Source organism: Arctopsyche grandis, chromosome 1, assembly GCF_051622035.1.
Source record: "Arctopsyche grandis isolate Sample6627 chromosome 1, ASM5162203v2, whole genome shotgun sequence".
In the NCBI taxonomy this organism is placed as follows: Eukaryota; Metazoa; Arthropoda; class Insecta; order Trichoptera; family Hydropsychidae; genus Arctopsyche; species Arctopsyche grandis.
The window spans coordinates 4,576,115-4,593,918 of NC_135355.1; the positions used below are offsets into that span (position 1 = coordinate 4,576,115).

At 36.3% G+C, this 17,804-nt stretch overlaps 1 protein-coding gene across 1 annotated transcript; it reads left to right on the forward strand.

Annotated features, from left to right (window-relative positions):
* The first annotated feature begins 8,107 nt into the window (after positions 1-8,107).
* LOC143916464 (uncharacterized) lies at positions 8,108-12,064 on the forward strand. Its single transcript, XM_077437591.1, has 7 exons — positions 8,108-8,389; positions 9,037-9,125; positions 9,197-9,323; positions 9,493-10,098; positions 10,170-10,337; positions 10,899-11,425; positions 11,538-12,064. The coding sequence occupies exons 1-6, from the start codon at positions 8,108-8,110 to the stop codon at positions 11,394-11,396; spliced, it is 1,770 nt and encodes a 589-aa protein (XP_077293717.1). The 3' UTR covers positions 11,397-11,425; positions 11,538-12,064.
* The last annotated feature ends 5,740 nt before the right edge of the window (positions 12,065-17,804 follow it).

A 17,804-nucleotide genomic window follows, 5' to 3' on the forward strand; every position in this document is an offset into this window, starting at 1 on the left:
AAGAAAAACACAGCAATCGCATACAGAAATGTGAAATAATGAATGGTTTATTCTTTCTCTAGCATGGGGGAGGATGACATAAATTAGACAAGTTGCAATGGAAGCTTCTCCTCCCTCAGTTGCATATTTGTCATGCAGTCATAATTCTTTATTCGCTACGACAAATTATGAATTTATTTTATTTGGATAAAGAAAAGTTTTTAAAAAATCTTATTTTTGACAAAATTTTGATAAAATTTCATTTATGTTAAGAATAGTGATAAAATTTTGCAAAAAAAAAAAATATTTGTTTTTAATAGAATTTGCAATATAACTACTCAAAATTTTCAATAAAATGTTTTCTATTGCAATAAGTGTTACAACCTAAAGGTCTTATTCGGTTTTTGGCGATCCTAATTGGCGATCCTAACTGCCAAATATCCAGAAGTATCAAAATACAGGTCAATATTATTATAGATCAAAATGTCATGCATTGAAAAACCATCAGAAATGAAGAATGATCCTTAGCAGCAGTAGCATGTACTAGTATGTAGTTAGCATATAATGCTTTCGAACAAGGTGGTCACGGGTTCAAATCCCACCGGTTTCTGTTGGCCAGACCTTGGATATGTGACTTCAGGTCGATCGTTTCTTATCATAGTTTGCCAATTTATCTGATTTTCATTGTAACGGTTCCAAAAAATTGGCAGCCCTTATCTGTCAGATCGACGTGATGACCGTCGGCTAATCGTGACGACTTTCTCGCCACCCCTACGCAACTTCACAGGTCACACAGTTGAATAGTTATTTTATTTTTCATACTATTTCATATAAACTCTACATATATTATTTTATTTTATTTCAATCGAACATGTACATTCGCCTTTACAGATCGCTCCAAAGCGACGAATGTACTAATACAGATACAGTACAGTAATACAATTAATACAATCATTTTTATACAATGCCAATTCATACAAACATTATCCATAGTGACATCTATGGAGAAATTTTTGCAAAATTTTATTTACGCTGAATAACTTGAGATTTTCAAGATAGGTTGGAAAGGAAATGCCAATTTACAGGAAAAGTTTCAATGAAAATCAAAAAAATTGGCAATATCTGTAAGGAAATGATCGACCTGAAGTCACAAACCAAGGTCTGGCCAACAGCTACTAGTGGGAATCGAACCGTGACCACTCTGCTCGAGAGCATAATATGCTTATCACCAGTCCAAGCTGCTGGTTATGTAGAAACTTTAAAACTTTTTCATTTTCACTTCAAATTTGACGATAGATGTCTCTGTTGATGCTAGCTGATATTTGTATTTGCCTTGCATAATATTTACAATACTTATGTACAATGTTCGTGTTTAATGCAAAAAAATATGGGTGCATACCTGTAAAATAAATGTAACTGATATGTTTGGACACAATGGCGCATTTAATCACTGAAATGCCCCTGCGGTATTTATTTATATAATTTTAGATATCTAGCTAATTTAAAAATTCTTTAAACATTCTTAATTACTTTTATATATAATAATATTTATTTACATACATATTTTTACATACATATATACAAATATACCAGGAAGGCTTAACAGGTAAACCCCAAATGCGCCTTCCTAGTCCACATAATTATTACATGGATACATGTAAATCTAATCAATATCTGACATATATCGTCAGATATTACAAATATCGTATTTATACGATAAATAACGATGAATAAATTTCATGTAACAATACGAATTTTATATTCGATAAACAACCACAGAGACATCTATGGTGAGCAATATGGCGAAACCTAAGATATAACAATAACTAAAGGTTCGCAACAGAAAATTGGGAAGGAAACGCCAATTTTACAGGAATCGTTTCAATGAAAATCAGAAAAATTGGAAAATTCTGATAAGAAACGATCGACCTTGACAAATCAAGGTCTGGCCAATAGCGAGACTTAGCGGTAATCGAACTCGTAACATCAAGTACGATATAATTCAACATTCACCACTAGACTACGCTACTGGTTATAATATAAATTTATATGCACTGTCCTTCACAGAGGTGACTCCTCGCACTTCGCAAGAATGCATCCACGGTCTTAGAAGACCTGACGCACTCAGGGAGGGCATTGTACATGAGCACACCCCTGTGAAAAACATCACCAGCTATCTTCTTTTTACTTATTCCTTACTCTACCTACAACTAAATTGTTCTTATTTATAGTATAATAACTATGGTATAATAAATAAATAAAATTAGAATTGAAGAATGTATAGAATATTTGTACCCAAGTTGATGCAGAAGGCAGTGGGGAAGCTCAAGAGAACATCGAGTGGGTAAACTTGGGAGAATGTGTGAAAGATAATGGAAAAATATCGTTTGAAAGGTTGAAGCCGTCGAATATAAGCCGTCATTGTAGAAAACCTGCACGAAATAAAACATTTCAAGTATGAAATTTGATATATGTACAATATAGTTGTCCTTCGAGCAGGATGTGGCATTTATTCTCGAGATCATATTCAACACGTACTCGTGTATGTAATTGGCCAGCTACAAAGCGTTTCACTTTAAACATGGCACGATATGCTACGAGGACGTTATCAAAGCATTTTAATTAAAAGTGCAACACTCTTCCCTGTCTCCCCCCCCTTTTTTTCATTCCCTTTTGCTGTGAAACGTTATACTTCAGCGTCCTTTTCAGCGAAAGCATCCCATTGTCGAGCTTTTTCACGAAGCGAACGTCTCGCATGCTGCGCAAGACATGTCCTTTTCTTCCTACATACATATATAATACAACGTACCCCATTCTGTGTACATTTAAAATGCAAAAGCTCAACAGCGCACAATATCCATATAATATTGTATGTAATTATACATAATTTAATATCTAGCATGTATAAAATCACATGGGAACGCTTATGATAGTGTAACATGGAGATTGGACTGATCGTCCAATCAGCGATCGGGAATTAACGGCCTATGAGCGAATAGTGCTCAACAGCCAATAAAATCTCGCGATTATTCGACCAATAGCGTCAATGCGTCGAGTATAGAAGGCCGGCGTATTTATCTGTTTAGTAATAAGAAGTTGGCCGTCCACAATGTAAACAATAAATTACTACTATCACAAATACTAATAATAATATGTAATCACTACGGTGCGGTCATAAAAACCAGTGAAACGCGCACGACTGTTAAACGTGTTCTGACAAACTTCTATTTGAAATAAATAAACATATACTGATTACTCTAAGTAACAAAAAAATGACGTTTTTTAATTACCGGAACGGAGACTGGACAGTATTTCAGTCATTAAATTTAATCCACTAAATATCGAGTAATAATCGAGTATGATAATATTTTTTATTGGCTTGCTTTCGCTTAACAAAAATGAGCTTTTAAAAAAATGTGAAATTTTTACAGATTTTTGACTTTAGTAATCTTTTATTGAAAATTTAGCATTGCTGTGCCAAAAGTGAGTATTGAAATCAATAGACAGATGTTTTATCTATTGATTGCAAATTTTTATTGCTTTAAAATACGAGTAATTAATTATCTACTGAATTTCTTAAGTCAAATATATATTTTTTTAAACATTTTTACTAACTTATTTCGTTGATTTATTTTTTACAACATAGGTATATCACGTTTATAAGGGTTAGTTTTCAATCTCAATATTTTTTTTTATTTTAACTGAACGAACTAATTCGAGCAGTAAATAATTTAATATTACAATATGAACTGTTCAATGTGAAATGCCCATCGCTTGTAAGTCAGCGTGAGCGAGTGAGATGGAGTGATGTGCTCTCCATTATTCATCTCGCTCTTGCAACATCCATGCCATCATTAATACCGCTCGAATTAGTACGTTTCGATAATACAAAAAATAATAACATAAAAAACATGTAAACGGATTATTGTGCAAAATGCGATCGCGCACCACAAAAATCGCGAATACGGAATATGTATCTGGCACTCGAGTTAGTACAATGTTTCGCGTGGGGGAGCTCTCGATTGATGGAGTTTTTGGATGCCAGATTTTCCGTGATCGAAATTTACGGAATAATCACCGAACAAAAAAAATCAATACTTGTAAAAGTAGTAAAGTAAAAAATTGCCGAAATTAGCTCATAGTATTACGAAGAAAAAATAATAAAAACGTATATTTTTGACTTAAATAAAAAAGTATTTAAAAAAATACCTCTTCTATAATTTGTATATAAAATTGTTATTTTGAATATAAATACCAATAATTTTATTTTACTACTGCTTAAATCTATGTATGTTTAAAACTGAAAACTGGATAAACATCAGGCACTTTTCAGAAATTCAAATTTCAAACGCGTCTAAAACGATTTTTTTTCTACATCGTAATGACGGAGGATACATTCACTTATATTGATGACCAAAATGAGCAATATGGCAAAATGTGAAAACTATCGGATAAGAGACAATTTTTTTCCTGAATTGTAATCGTAAGTGAAGCTAAAAGCAGGTATGTAAAAATACGCTAGATTATAGATTATAGATATTTCAAAGCAATATAAAATCACAATCGATATGAAAAACATTTGACTATCGATTGTAATACTCACTTTTGGCACAGCAATACTATATTTTGAAATAAAGACGGTAAAAGCTAAAGATCTGTAAATCCCAGACCATTTTTTTTTTAAACGGTCATATCTCTTAAACGAGACCAAATCAACAAAAATCATTGTCATATTCGAATTAAGTGGGTCGAACTTAATAAAACTTGATTATTCTCCACTTCAGTCACTCAGTGTTATTATAAAATTGAATATTTTGGGTGTTATCGAATTTCTCAGTGTGTCGAGATTTCCTTCAACGATGCTGTATTATTACTCGGTACGTTGACTTCTTTATTCCCACGAGGAGCACGGGAAGCGATCCAGAATAATAGTCGGGAAGCATGTCATTGAACTGAGCTGCACCTGCATACTGAATTAGGGAGACTGGAAAATATTGATGAAATTCGATCTGAATGCATTTGCCGATGTCGTAGGTGCTGTGCTTGAAGATGCCTGAAATTGATATTTGGATTTTATGTGCTGCAAGTACGTGTTTGTATAATATCGTAATAAAAGTTCGACTTTAAATGTCATATGTACATATTTTATTGGTATTTGAAATTATGAATGTAATAAATAATTTCGGTTTGCAATTTCTTATTTATCATTAGAACTCTATATTTGATACCCACTTGAGATTCTTGGAATATTAAATTGTATTTGTATACATAAATATGTATGCAGGGCCGTAGAGAGAAAATCCGGGCCCCGGTACAAATTTGAAAATTCAGCCCCCCCCCCCCCCTTTTGACTCATTTTAGTAAAAAAAAATTTCAAAATATGTAAAAATAAAGTGATGTGGGTATTTCAGTTAATATCGTTGCTAATTAATAAAAATATATTTAATATTAATTTATATACACAAATACAATGCAGTAAAACAAATGAAATTAATTAAATACAACACAAAAAATTCAAAATTAAATAATTAAAACATATGTATGTTTCATAGTAGGTACGTAGTAGGTAATAATGTATTGAATTTCGTATGCTTTTTTCTGTGAGAGCTTTTAAAAATGTCTCTACATATATACATACATATACATACTTCAGATTGATACATAAAATAATAAACATAGAATTATTATTAATTTAAAAACTAACTCAGATTTGAAATATTCTAAAACCAGCCCACCGTTCGCAATTATACAGCAAAATTTGAACATGTTTGAATAACGTATGTATGTATGTATTTTCCTTAAGTCGAAAGAAAAACGGATACTTTTAACGATTCAAATTAATCATTTATTAGTATTTTTCTGTTGAATTATTCTAGGAATAGCACATGCATCACATTTTAAGTTAAAAGTTTCATAGCAAATTTGCAAATAGGTAAATGTGAAAGATTTTATCTATATCATCGATGTAAAAATGCACTTATCTCGTACTTTTACCTGTCCGCTTGTTACCTGCTCGAATCGGCCAAGGGTTATTCTGAACACCAAAACGGATCTTTCCCTAAATGTTATTATGCCATAAGTAGGTAAAATCCGTTACTCGAAAATAGTTATACCATTTTGCTTAATGTCTTGATGGATGGATGTCATGATGGATGGAATTTTCGAGTGTCAGATATTCCGCGATCGAGATATTATTAACGTGTGCGAGGTCGTTTTGTGCGAAATAATCACCGAACCGAATTTTACTGCCAACTAGGGCCTGTGGAGTCGAAGTCATTTATTTATTTTACATAAAAATGTATTTGAATATTGAATTACTAACTAAAAGTGACTCAACAATATCCAACGTATGCAGATCTACATACATATATTTTATATTTTTTTTCTGCTGTGTATGTAGATCGAATTGAGCATAAGTTTGATATTTGACAAATCCGTTACGATTCGTGTATGTATTCATAAATAAGAAATTACAAAATATTTAAAGAAAAAAGAGTAAATTAATATTAGGGTTTCTAACCCGGGTCGACCCGGGACAGACATTTATGAAATTGTTGTTTTCCCGTGTCCCGGGAATTCTTATCTCGAATCCCGGGAATTGGATTTAAAAAAATGTTGAAAATATAAAACATTTTCACGACTGCACGAAGGGAAATAATAAATCAAATAAACACAGAATCGTAAAATATTCTCAAAGGTTTGTTGTTTAGCAGTAAGTACAGCGCATTCCCCGAACGTGGAAGTTTTATGGGCGTAATAATGGTTCTGTGCTTTTGGCCAAAATCGTTTCTTGTAATTCTATTTTTGGAAAATCTCAATACCGAAGGACTTGACCTTACCAATGAATTATTCCGAAAATTGAAAATTAAAATCGAAGAAAGAAGAAGCCTAAGCTCTGAAAGAGATTTTTCATTGCTGGAAATTTTTGTACCAAATCTAGAAATAGGCTTTCGAATTCTCATTTATTTTAGTATTCTACTTTTACTATAATATTTACTTTTATAATCGCATTTTTTCCAGTTAATAGATATATCATGTATTGTTTACTTTTTTATATTTTGTAAATAAATATTTATATTTTTAATAATAAAAAATATATTAAATTGAAAAAAAAAAATGTATCCCGGGATCCCGGGAATCCCGGGAACGATCCCGGGCTCCGTCCCGTGTCCCCGTGTCCCCGTCATTGATAAAGTCCGGGAAATCAGAAACCCTATTTAATATGTGGCACTCTGCATTTTAATACTGAAAATTAGCCATTTTTTATTTTCCAATGGGCCAATTTACTTTATCTATGTACTTAGTAACAATACATGAAGTTTTGTGATCATGCGAAAATTCTAACTCAAGATTTTAAATTATTTTTATTTTCTTGATATTTAATGTAAATAATAATTATAGTGACTTTAAGTAATAAAAAAATTTCTAACAAAATCCGACAACCGGAAGTAGAACTTTTGTCTTGTATAAGTTTCACTGCATTTGCGCTCAATTGGTATCGAAAATGCTCGGTATGTGTGAACTAGGGTTTCTGTATTCCCGGACTTTTTCAATTTCCAGGACATGGGACGGAACCTGTGATCGTTCCCCGGATACCCGGGATCCCCGGACACATGTAAAAACAACTTTTTTTTTTCAATTTAATATATTTTTTATTAATAAAAAAATATTTATTTATTTACAAAATATAAAAAAATAGGATATAAATTGTTCCTGTTTTTTTTATAAAGAAAATAACCTTTCATGTGACATAAATTCACGTTTTTTTAATTATCTACCCTTTTGGCTCCCAGCACGTTTGTAAACGAAAAAATGTTCCACACGCTTACAAAAATTGGACAGCGCTGATGCAAATAACATCACAGTTGAAATGAAAATAGATTTAAAAACCCCAAAAGTAACATACGGTCGGTGATTATTGGTCACAAAGCGCTCGCCCAAAAGTCGCTAAAATCTCTATAACGAAACAAAAGGCAGCCGAAAAGTCCATCACACTAACGAGAACTCGAGTGCCAAATATTCCGTAAATTATCTTTTGGGCGATCGCAATCTGACTTATAATAATAGATATAGAATATATATCTATGCTAATAATCCAATTACGGTGACATACACAGTCGTTGCAACGATGTTGCCATCTAGCAGCACAGTCGACAATAGTGAAGTGGCAGCACTGCGAAGCGGCGTCGCACGGCGTGTTCTTGTGTGGGTGCGCGTGGTCCACCAGTCGCGGCCTAATCGTCGCTCGGGCAGGTCGTCGGAGTGTGCGAGTGAGACGCGTGGTGGGTGCAAAGAGACATCTCGACGTCTCGAAATGGCGACCGCTCAAGACTTCCAAGCCCTCGTCCACCAATACCTGGTGCAGGTCGACCGCACACTCGCAGCCACATTCCTCAAGAAGACCAAATGCGTGAGTTTTCCCCCCCAACCAGTCTATCGACCGCATGTCATACCCGGCCACATGTCGCATACCTAACCTCAAAATTTTACATTGCACCCCCTCCCTTTGTTTGCCCTCCCCTGTCCACACTCCGCAGACTCCATTCATCATTATCATCATCATCATCATCATCATCATGCACACTTCATTTCTTTATATTTTTCAAATCGGCGAATTTTGCGCGTATTTCAAGGTTGGTCTATGTTCGCGCGTTACTGCGTAGATACTATTGACACGTGTTTTAATGGCTTCCTGGTTTGTATTTGACTCGTCTCGATACACGTGGCACGAAATTTTGTCGGTTTTGGTCCACGCACGTGGTCGTTGATCCGTGGGCGCCATGTTGATCACGTTTTTTTTTTTTTTACTTTTGATGCGAGCTCATCTTCCTCAATTGTATAGGCGCTCGTCTGTTACAGACCTATTTAGTATCAATTTGGCGCCAAATTACATATTGAATTAATTGGGAATTGGGATTTCACAATACCGTCAACGTGTTTAAGTTTTAAGGTTATCTGGCATCAATGGTATAATTAGGGCACTCTTGTCCCTTTTCTAGTTTCTTCAAACTACATGCATCGTATGTATCCTTACGCATCTTTTTATTTAATTTTCAGGCTGCAACCGTACCTAAAGGTACTCCGAGTCTGGAGGATATACGTGTACAATATTTCAAAAATAAATCAATCTCAAAAAAGACAGAAAGGTTAGTACATATCTTACACGCGTTCATATTTTTAAGGGTTTTTTTTATTTTAACTCTATTCATATCGTCAGCTCTGATGACTCTAGTGAAGAAGAAGAAGCACCAGCGAAACCGGCAGTCATTACAAATGGTAAACAAAAAGTAGCAAAAAAAGAAAGCTCCGAAGATGATAGCTCTGAAGAAGAAGCACCTAAAAAAGTTAGTTGCGTCTTATTTCATTATTATAATACACTATTTTTCAATGATGGATACATTTGGTTTGAATTTCTATGATATAACATCGTCACTACCTCTGAGATATTGCATTCGTAGTATTTTCACAAGCCGTTTAATTGCTCGTGTTCTTGACTCGTATAATTAATTTCAGACGGTTACGAGTACACCGAAACCACCGCTAACAAAGAAACCAGAAACCGATTCGGACTCTAGTGAAGAGGAGGCAGCGACAAAGCCTCCCACCAAAGGACCGGTGAAACCTCAACCAGCCAAACAAGCTGCCAAGAAAGCCCCAGCAAAAAAAGACGATTCCGACTCAAGTGATGATTCCAGCGACGAAGAACCACCAAAAGTGGCACCGAAGCCACCAGCTAAAAAGGCTCCGATTGCAAAACCAGAATCGTCCGACTCTGACGACTCCAGCGAAGAAGAAAAACCGACTAAAGCTCCTGCAAAGGCACCGGTGAAAACAGCTGCTGCCAAGAAAGCACCCCCCAAGAAGGAAGACTCCAGTGATGATTCGAGCGAAGAAGAACCGGCAAAGCCTGCTGCAAAGAAGGGACCTGTTGCAAAACCACCCTCATCCGATTCAGACGATGACTCTAGCGAAGAGGAAGCAAAGCCTGCCGTCAAAACACCAGTAAAACCAGCTGCCAAAAAGGCTGCAGCTCAAAAGAAAGATGACTCTGACGATTCTGATGATTCATCCGACGATGAGACGCCAGCTAAACCAGCTACACCAGTGGCATCCAAACCTGTAAGTGTCTTTGTTGAAGTTTTCATCTTTGTTTTATTTACTCGCAATTTTCATGCTGTGTTTTTATTTAGAAAAAGGCCGAAGAATCATCTGAAGAAGACTCCAGTGACGAAGATGAGAAACCCGCACCAGCCGCTACAAAGAAAAGGAAAGCAGAAGGATCTGACGACGAGGAAGAAGAAACTGAAGAAGTGCCATTCAAAAAGTCAAAAAAGAATGACCTCAATGGTAGTAAACAGGTATATTTCATGTTTCCTTTACAACCATTCCATCTATTGAAATTTAAATTAATGGCGGCAAATATTTAGTAGAAACAAACAATCATACTTATTCATTTCCTTACAGTTTTGTAATAAAAACAATCAATTCTCTCTTTGAAGCTTTATTAATCGTAGTTATCTTTTTTGAATATATTGAATCAATGTTGCATATTAACAGGAAAGAACTTCTTTCAATGGATCTGATAGTTTTTCAAAGCCGATTGATGAAAAGAAAAAGTCTAATCCCAACACTCCGAATGTACCGTTCCGACGTGTCGTGTCCGATATCATTCCGGTGGATCCGCGACTCAAAGATAACTCCTTTGAGGGAAAGGTAAATGCCCTAGCAATGGTCAAGTCAAGCATAATGCACCATGAATGTCGATTATGAACGTAAAAAATAATCATGGATCCTTGCTAATGTTTGGGCATTTACTGCATAGTTAACCATTTCGATCCCATATTATTGTCTGTTTCGCATTCATGCGGTATCATGCTTGGCTGTTTTTATAAACATGTTTTTATTGTATTTAAAAATAGGACGGTGATGAGGAAGAAGAGGACGGCGAAAACAGGAGAGATTCATTCGGCAATCGCGGCAGGGGTGGTCGTGGGTTCGGAGATAAGCGAGGATTCGGGGATAGACGGGGAGGATTCGGCGACCGTGGAGGCAGAGGAGGATTCAGAGGTCGGGGTGGGTTTGGTGATCGCGGAGGCAGGGGTGGATTTGGAGACCGTGGAGGTCGGGGTGGCCGTGGAGGATTCGGAGATAGAGGAGGACGTGGAGGTTTCAGAGGCAACGACCGTGGTGGTGGATTCCGTGGCGGACGGGATAATGATAGAGGTGGATTCCGAGGTGGAAGGGATAACGATAGAGGTGGATTCAGAGGAGGTAGAGGAGGAGGAGATAACGATAGAGGCGGTTTCAGAAAATCATGGGGTGGAGATAGGGGAGGTAGAGGAGGAGGCGGTGGCGACAGTTTTAACAAAAGTTTTGGGGGCGAAACACCACAAAACAAGAAAATCACTTTTGATTAATTTTGCTGATTTACACACGACATCAATAGGTATGAGTTTTGAATATACTTAAAATAAGCTTACTATATATATTGAATTTAAGTGTTGTATTTTTTCATTTGGTCGAAGAACGGTGTGTTAATTTGTTGAATTTTGTTACAGCGCGGTGCGAGAGGTTCTTGGGGTGAAAGAGCCAATCAAGACTTGAAGCACACTCGGGGCAAAGGTTTTAAACACGAAAAGACCAAGAAAAAACGTGGTGCTTACCGGGGCGGTACGATTGACATGTCCGTCAACTCCTTTAAATTTGACGATTAGTGAAATACTTAACGGTGACATACATAACCTAATTTTTAGTGACATTGAAAATATGTTACGTGCACAACAACATTACATATACGTAGGCAGACGATACATTTTTAACTCGTACTACTAGCTTTTTTTTTTTTCATATAAAATGTCTGTCGTTTGTATTGATTTTATAATTCCGCAACATTCGTGTTATAAGTGTGAAAATGTAAATATTTCATTTTCTTTTTCTTGTGATTTTTAAAGAAAACTTGTCGTTTCGGTTGAATGAGTGACGTATGATTTTATTTTTTTGCATTTATATAAATATATGTGTATATTTTTTCATTTTACAATTCTCGAATGTCTTTTCATTGAAGAATATATATATTATTACTATTTTTGTTGTTTTAATTTATTCATGAATAACTAGCAACCTTGAAATCCATACTAATAGGATATACTTGAAATGGTCAGAGGTTAACGATTTTAAACATTACAAGGTAATCGAGAGACCATCTACGTATGTACTAGAACAACATAATCTATAATTTAAGGTTGTTCATACCTATCCAGCACGAACTGGCAGCAGCAGGTATTCTTTGGTCCATCATATATGGACTCCTTCATACATGTCCATATAGAATATACCTAAAAATACTGACTGCTTGCAGGATACCTACTGCTGCCTTATAGACTTTTATAGATAATTCCATTGGTTGATCCATTTACATTAACTTTCATACTTACTATTTAAAACTATTAAGTTTATAGTGGTATTAAAAGTAATAGAATGCTCTGAGATAAATTTTCATTGATACACTGCTTGGGGGGGATTTTAATACATTATAATAACTAAGTCATTTCCAATTAGCATGCTGTTGGAATGTGGGTTATTGGACTATTCGTCACATTGGGGTGGTCACAAAGACATTTTTTGCCGCGAATACACAATATTTGGCACTCGAGTTCTCGTTACTATGATAGTTATCGTTAGAATAATGGACTTTTCGGCTGCCAGATGTTCCGTTATAGAGATTTTAGTGACTTTGTGACCAGTAATCACCGGACCTGTAATGTGGCACATGCTTAATTTGCTAGTATGTACTATGAATCATAGTCTATGATATACATTTAGTTTTCAAATATTAACGAATTCAGGCAGGGTTTTTCAAACGTTTCCTTTTGGAAAATTTCGTGAAACTCAGTCTATAGATGAGGCAGTTATAAAATACATGCATTTACAACGTGCGAAGCTCATATGTCTAGTCCAGTGGTTCTTAACCTTGTTGGAGGTACTGAACCCCACCAGTTTCATATGCGCATTCACCGAACCCTTCTTTAATTGGAAAAATAAAATATGATTTTTTTCAAATTCAAAACAGGTATATATTTTACTGGTGACTGAACCGTGCATCAACATCACTGTGTTCAAAGAACAAAACTATTGTAGGCGGGTTAGGATGTGTTGACCGTATCCCCAGCCTAACGAAACACTGTTGTGCTTGTTTTAATAAAGTTTTATTGTTTGCCTAAATATTGTACAAAGGTATTATATTTGGGCAAAAGTATGTCGTTCAGCGGTCTCTGGATATGGTAGAGTGTCGCTGGCTCGGCATTCGGCTATGTTCAGAAGGTCTCTGGATGCGGCAGTGTGTTGCTGGCTCGTTCGGCTGGTTGATCTTCCAAGTCCGCGTAGTGTAGTGGTGGAAGGTCAGGAGCTGGATGTCGACTGGTCTGCTGCTGTGGGTCGACTGGCGTTGTTTGGGTTGTACCTCCTTTTATAGTGTTTCTGGGTATCACGTGACCCGTGGTGGTTGTTGTTGATACGTAAGCGAGGAATGTGCTTTTGTCGATGGGGTAGAATTTTCTGGAATGATTGGCACCGTTCCGCTCGATGTAGTTTAATGGCTGCGGTGTGCTTCGACCGGTTTGGTTCCGCTCGACTGGTAGGGGTGTTCCGCTTGAGTTTAGTTTAATGGCTGCAGGTGTGCTTCGACTGGTTTGGTTCCGCTCGACTGGTAGGGGTGTTCCGCTTGAGTTTAGTTTAATGGCTGCAGGTGTGCTTCGACTGGTTTTGGGAATGTATTCTGCGTCGCAGTAAATGTCTTGATGGTGACGAGATTCCCACACTATTAAAACATGATTTTCACACAAAAACAAAAACAATGAATATTTACTGCAAATCAGTGTGACTTCTGGTGTTGCTTTTCAGAAATGCAAGGCTTTACCTTGGCAACTGCCACTCTCATGTTATTTTTGCAACAAAGTCTATTCCTTTTCTTCGTTTTTATGTCCCATCATACTCGAAAAGGATTGCTCGCAAAGATATGTAGTAACAAACGGTATGAAAATCTCCAGAGCTTTCTTAGCAATGACAGGGTACGCTACCTTTTGTTGACACCAAAACGTTGAGAGCGTTGTTGTTCTGAAGCTGGCTCTGCTGAATTTCCGCCGAACCCCTGGGGTTCGATCGAACCCAGATTAAGAACCACTGGTCTAGTCGAAAATAATAAAAATTACCAATTTTTTTGTGTGACCAGTTTTCTCGTGACCAATTTTTCTGTGTGACCAGTTTTCTCGTGACCAATTTTTCGTGCGACCGGTAAAAACTTGTGACTGATCTAGAGCGACCAGTTATCTTGTGACCGGTTCACATTCGACTAGTAATCGCCGAACCAATATTTCGTGTAGATTTCGATTGATGGAATTTTTGCCAGATGTTCCATGATCGAGATTTTAGTGGTGTACGCGAGATTGTTTTTTGCGGAATAATCACCGAACCAATCCGTTTATCCCCGAAACCCTTTGAGGAGCACCGCATTGAGGAGACTATGTCACTCGAAAACATAAACGTAGTCAGTAGCGTGGCTCGATGGTTGGGCCTAGAGGCGCCGATTTCGATCCCATGAGTTGACCTCGATTGAAAAGAATTTATTCTGAGTATATCTGTAATGCTGCTGGTTAGACTTTGATGTATGTAATTCCAGGTCGATCGTTTCCTACCAGAGCTTACCGATTTTTCTGAGTTCATTGTTGAAACGGCCGCCCCTCTCCAGATTTGAACGGTACTGTCCACGTTGTTTAATGTATTATTATGAACTTAAATTAAAATACTAAACCAACAAAAATATTATATTGAAAATTCTTTAGAACACTATCTGATGATGAATGTACAGATGTTACAACAGTGGTCAGCAACTTATGCCACTAGATGAAAACGGAATGTCTTGTTGGCACTGGAAAGGAAATTCAGAAATCAACATTAAATTTAAAACATTTGTAGTTTAATATAGTGTGTATAGCCAAATATATTTTCTTAATTTGGCTTTATTAGTATGATTTAGTGGCACACAGAGCGTCCAATAAAATAAAGTTATGCAGTACTGTGTATACTGGTTACCGATCACTGCCGAAACTGAGCGTTTTTTGCGTTCCTTCCTTTTTTTCATCGCTTCCTCGCTAAGCTAAACCCCCCGCGCCCCTCATTTAATGACGACATTTTCACCAAGCAAATTTGTATGTAATGCCTCATCTACATATGTTATTGTTGGTAAATGGATTACTAGTCATATGTAAATCAGTCACAGGACAACCGGTCGCTCTAGATCGGTCACACGTGATCACCCGTCACACTAAAACTGGTCAAACCCTAAAATCGGTAACGAGTTGACCGATTTTAGTGTGTGTTTTGAGTGTGACCAGTTTTAGTGTGACGGGTGATCACGTGTGACCGGTTCACATTTGACTAGTTATCACCGAACCGTTTTTGTTGCGTGGACGTGAAGTAGGGGCTTCCAGAATCGGAGAGAAAGACGCAGGAAGTTGTAGTAGCGGTTTATTGGTCTGCTCTAGTCGGCGCTCCAGGTCGGAATGGTTTCCAGACCGAGAGCGCCCCATATTTATACCCGTTGGGCATAACACACATACATACATATACATGTAAACTATTGGTCGATGAGTAGGGCGATCCCATTGGCCGTTACATACGGCTTATTCATTCGGCGAGGACATTTTGGCGCGAACGAGAGATCAGGTGATTAGCACTCTTAAGCCATCGGTCCACGAGCGCCACCCACCTAATCTCTACGTTCAGTGGCGGACTGTCCATACAAGCGAACATGCCCGATGGCATGTGGGCCCCCCTATCTGTTAGAAAATATGGGCCCTCAGTAAAATTAAATAACGTTTTTTTAACTATTTCACGTGTGTAAAAATTTATAGGATATTGCACTTTGGGACCTAAAGTTTGGGTATTTCAACAAAAAAAATTTCTTACGATATACACAAACAACTACTACCTGCTTTAACAGCCCAAGGATCGGTTAACTTTTTTTATTAGGCTCGAAATATAAGTTTCAACATTTGCGTGGGCCCTTTTGCCGGGCCCATTTCCAACCTCAAGATATACCAATACCTACTGAAATAAAAATAACAACTACCTACTGAAATAAAAATGGGAATAAACAAATTTCCGTGAATAATATAAACTGAATTGCTTAACCCTTTGGCTGCTACGAGGTTTTTCAATGTCCAAGCGAAAAATGCTAACATTTGTAATTATTTTGTAAAAAAATAAATATAATATTTTTTTTTACATACTTACTTCGCCGATCACTCGTAATTTTTATAATACTTTATATACATTTTTAAGAAGCAGTCGTGGACTCGTGCTCTCTCTTTCTGTCTTGCTTTTACATGCGTGCGTACGAAAGAGATACCTACATATATACACTAAATAAGTTTTGACGATTGTTTTCCCGACGCTTTATTTTTTTCAATAATCTATTTTTAGACATCGATGTAGCCTTACAACATGCGATATATTCGAAACAGGTAGCGGTCTTTCTCTCTTTCTTTCTTGGTTTTAATTGTGTACGTGTGAGCGAGACACACAAGGATGCGAAGTTTCTAATAATCAAATAATTTTTCAACATGTATCATAAACATTTTGTATGCATTTCAGTTGCATTTGATTGATTGCATGAATTCGTGACGTCTCGTGACCTATATAATTGAATTTATCGACAATAATCAATTCCCAAGTAATAACTCCTTATAGGACATTGACAACGAACCCGAAATTTACTTTGATGATGAACCCGAAATTGAAGAGCTTTTATTTAAAAAATTGATAAATATTTATAAAGCTTGATTGAAAAATAAATATAAATACGTATATAAAAAAAATGTTTCGTGCCACTGATGCGCTGGTGGCTCAAAGAAAGTATTGAAATACGACAATTAATGTCGACAACAACGATCGTCGTAGCAATCTTCGCCCATTTCAAAACAACGATTTATCGTTGTTGTAGCAGTCAATGGGTTAAAACAATTTTGATAGGACGATTCATCAACTAGTGATTTAAATTTACTTCATACTTTCAAAATAACATTCGATTATACTTCGACGATATAGTAAGATTTAAATACACAATTTTAAACAGTTTCCGAATATAAAATCTATTCCTAATCTAGACACATCCATGTATATAGGATATGTGATAGAAATATATAATATATACAAATTTTTTAACCCTGGGTGGGCCCCCTTTGACTCCTGGCATGCACTGATTCCAGTCCCAGTCCGCCACTGTCTACGTTACATTATTCTATATCTATGGTGTCTAGTTAATTTCGAGTTTTTCAGTGTCTCATAATTCAGCGACTTGTGTAATAAAAATGCTGCATTGTTTGTAATTGACCAGGAAGGCGTATTTGAGTCTACTTGTCAGATCTTTCTGGTATATATCCATTTTATTTATTTATTTTATTTATATATATTTTAGCTATCAAGCTAATTTAAAAATACATCTTAATTATTATACTTAACTCTAAAATTTATAATTAACTTATATGTACTGTCCCTCACAGAGGTGTCTCTTCGCACCTCGCAGGAATGCATCCATGTTTTTAGCAGACCTGACGCACTCAGGGAGGGCATTATACATGAGCACACCCCTGTGAAAAACACCCCCAGCCGTCTTATTCTTTCTTACTCTACTTACAACTAGTTTGTCCTTATTTCTAGTATAAAAACTATGTTTATCTCTATTCCTTATTATATAATCATCAAAATACTTAGGTAATAACTTATGATCTAACTTATAAACAAAAGACAATGTACTAATATTTAGACTA

Coding starts and splice junctions, on each gene's coding strand:
- LOC143916464 (XM_077437591.1), top strand. CDS start 8,108: ATGTTGCCATCTAGCAGCACAGTCGACAATAGTGAAGTGGCAGCACTG. Junction 8,390..9,036: donor TCCTCAAGAAGACCAAATGC/GTGAGTTTTCCC, acceptor TTTAATTTTCAG/GCTGCAACCGTACCTAAAGG. Junction 9,324..9,492: donor AAGAAGAAGCACCTAAAAAA/GTTAGTTGCGTC, acceptor AATTAATTTCAG/ACGGTTACGAGTACACCGAA.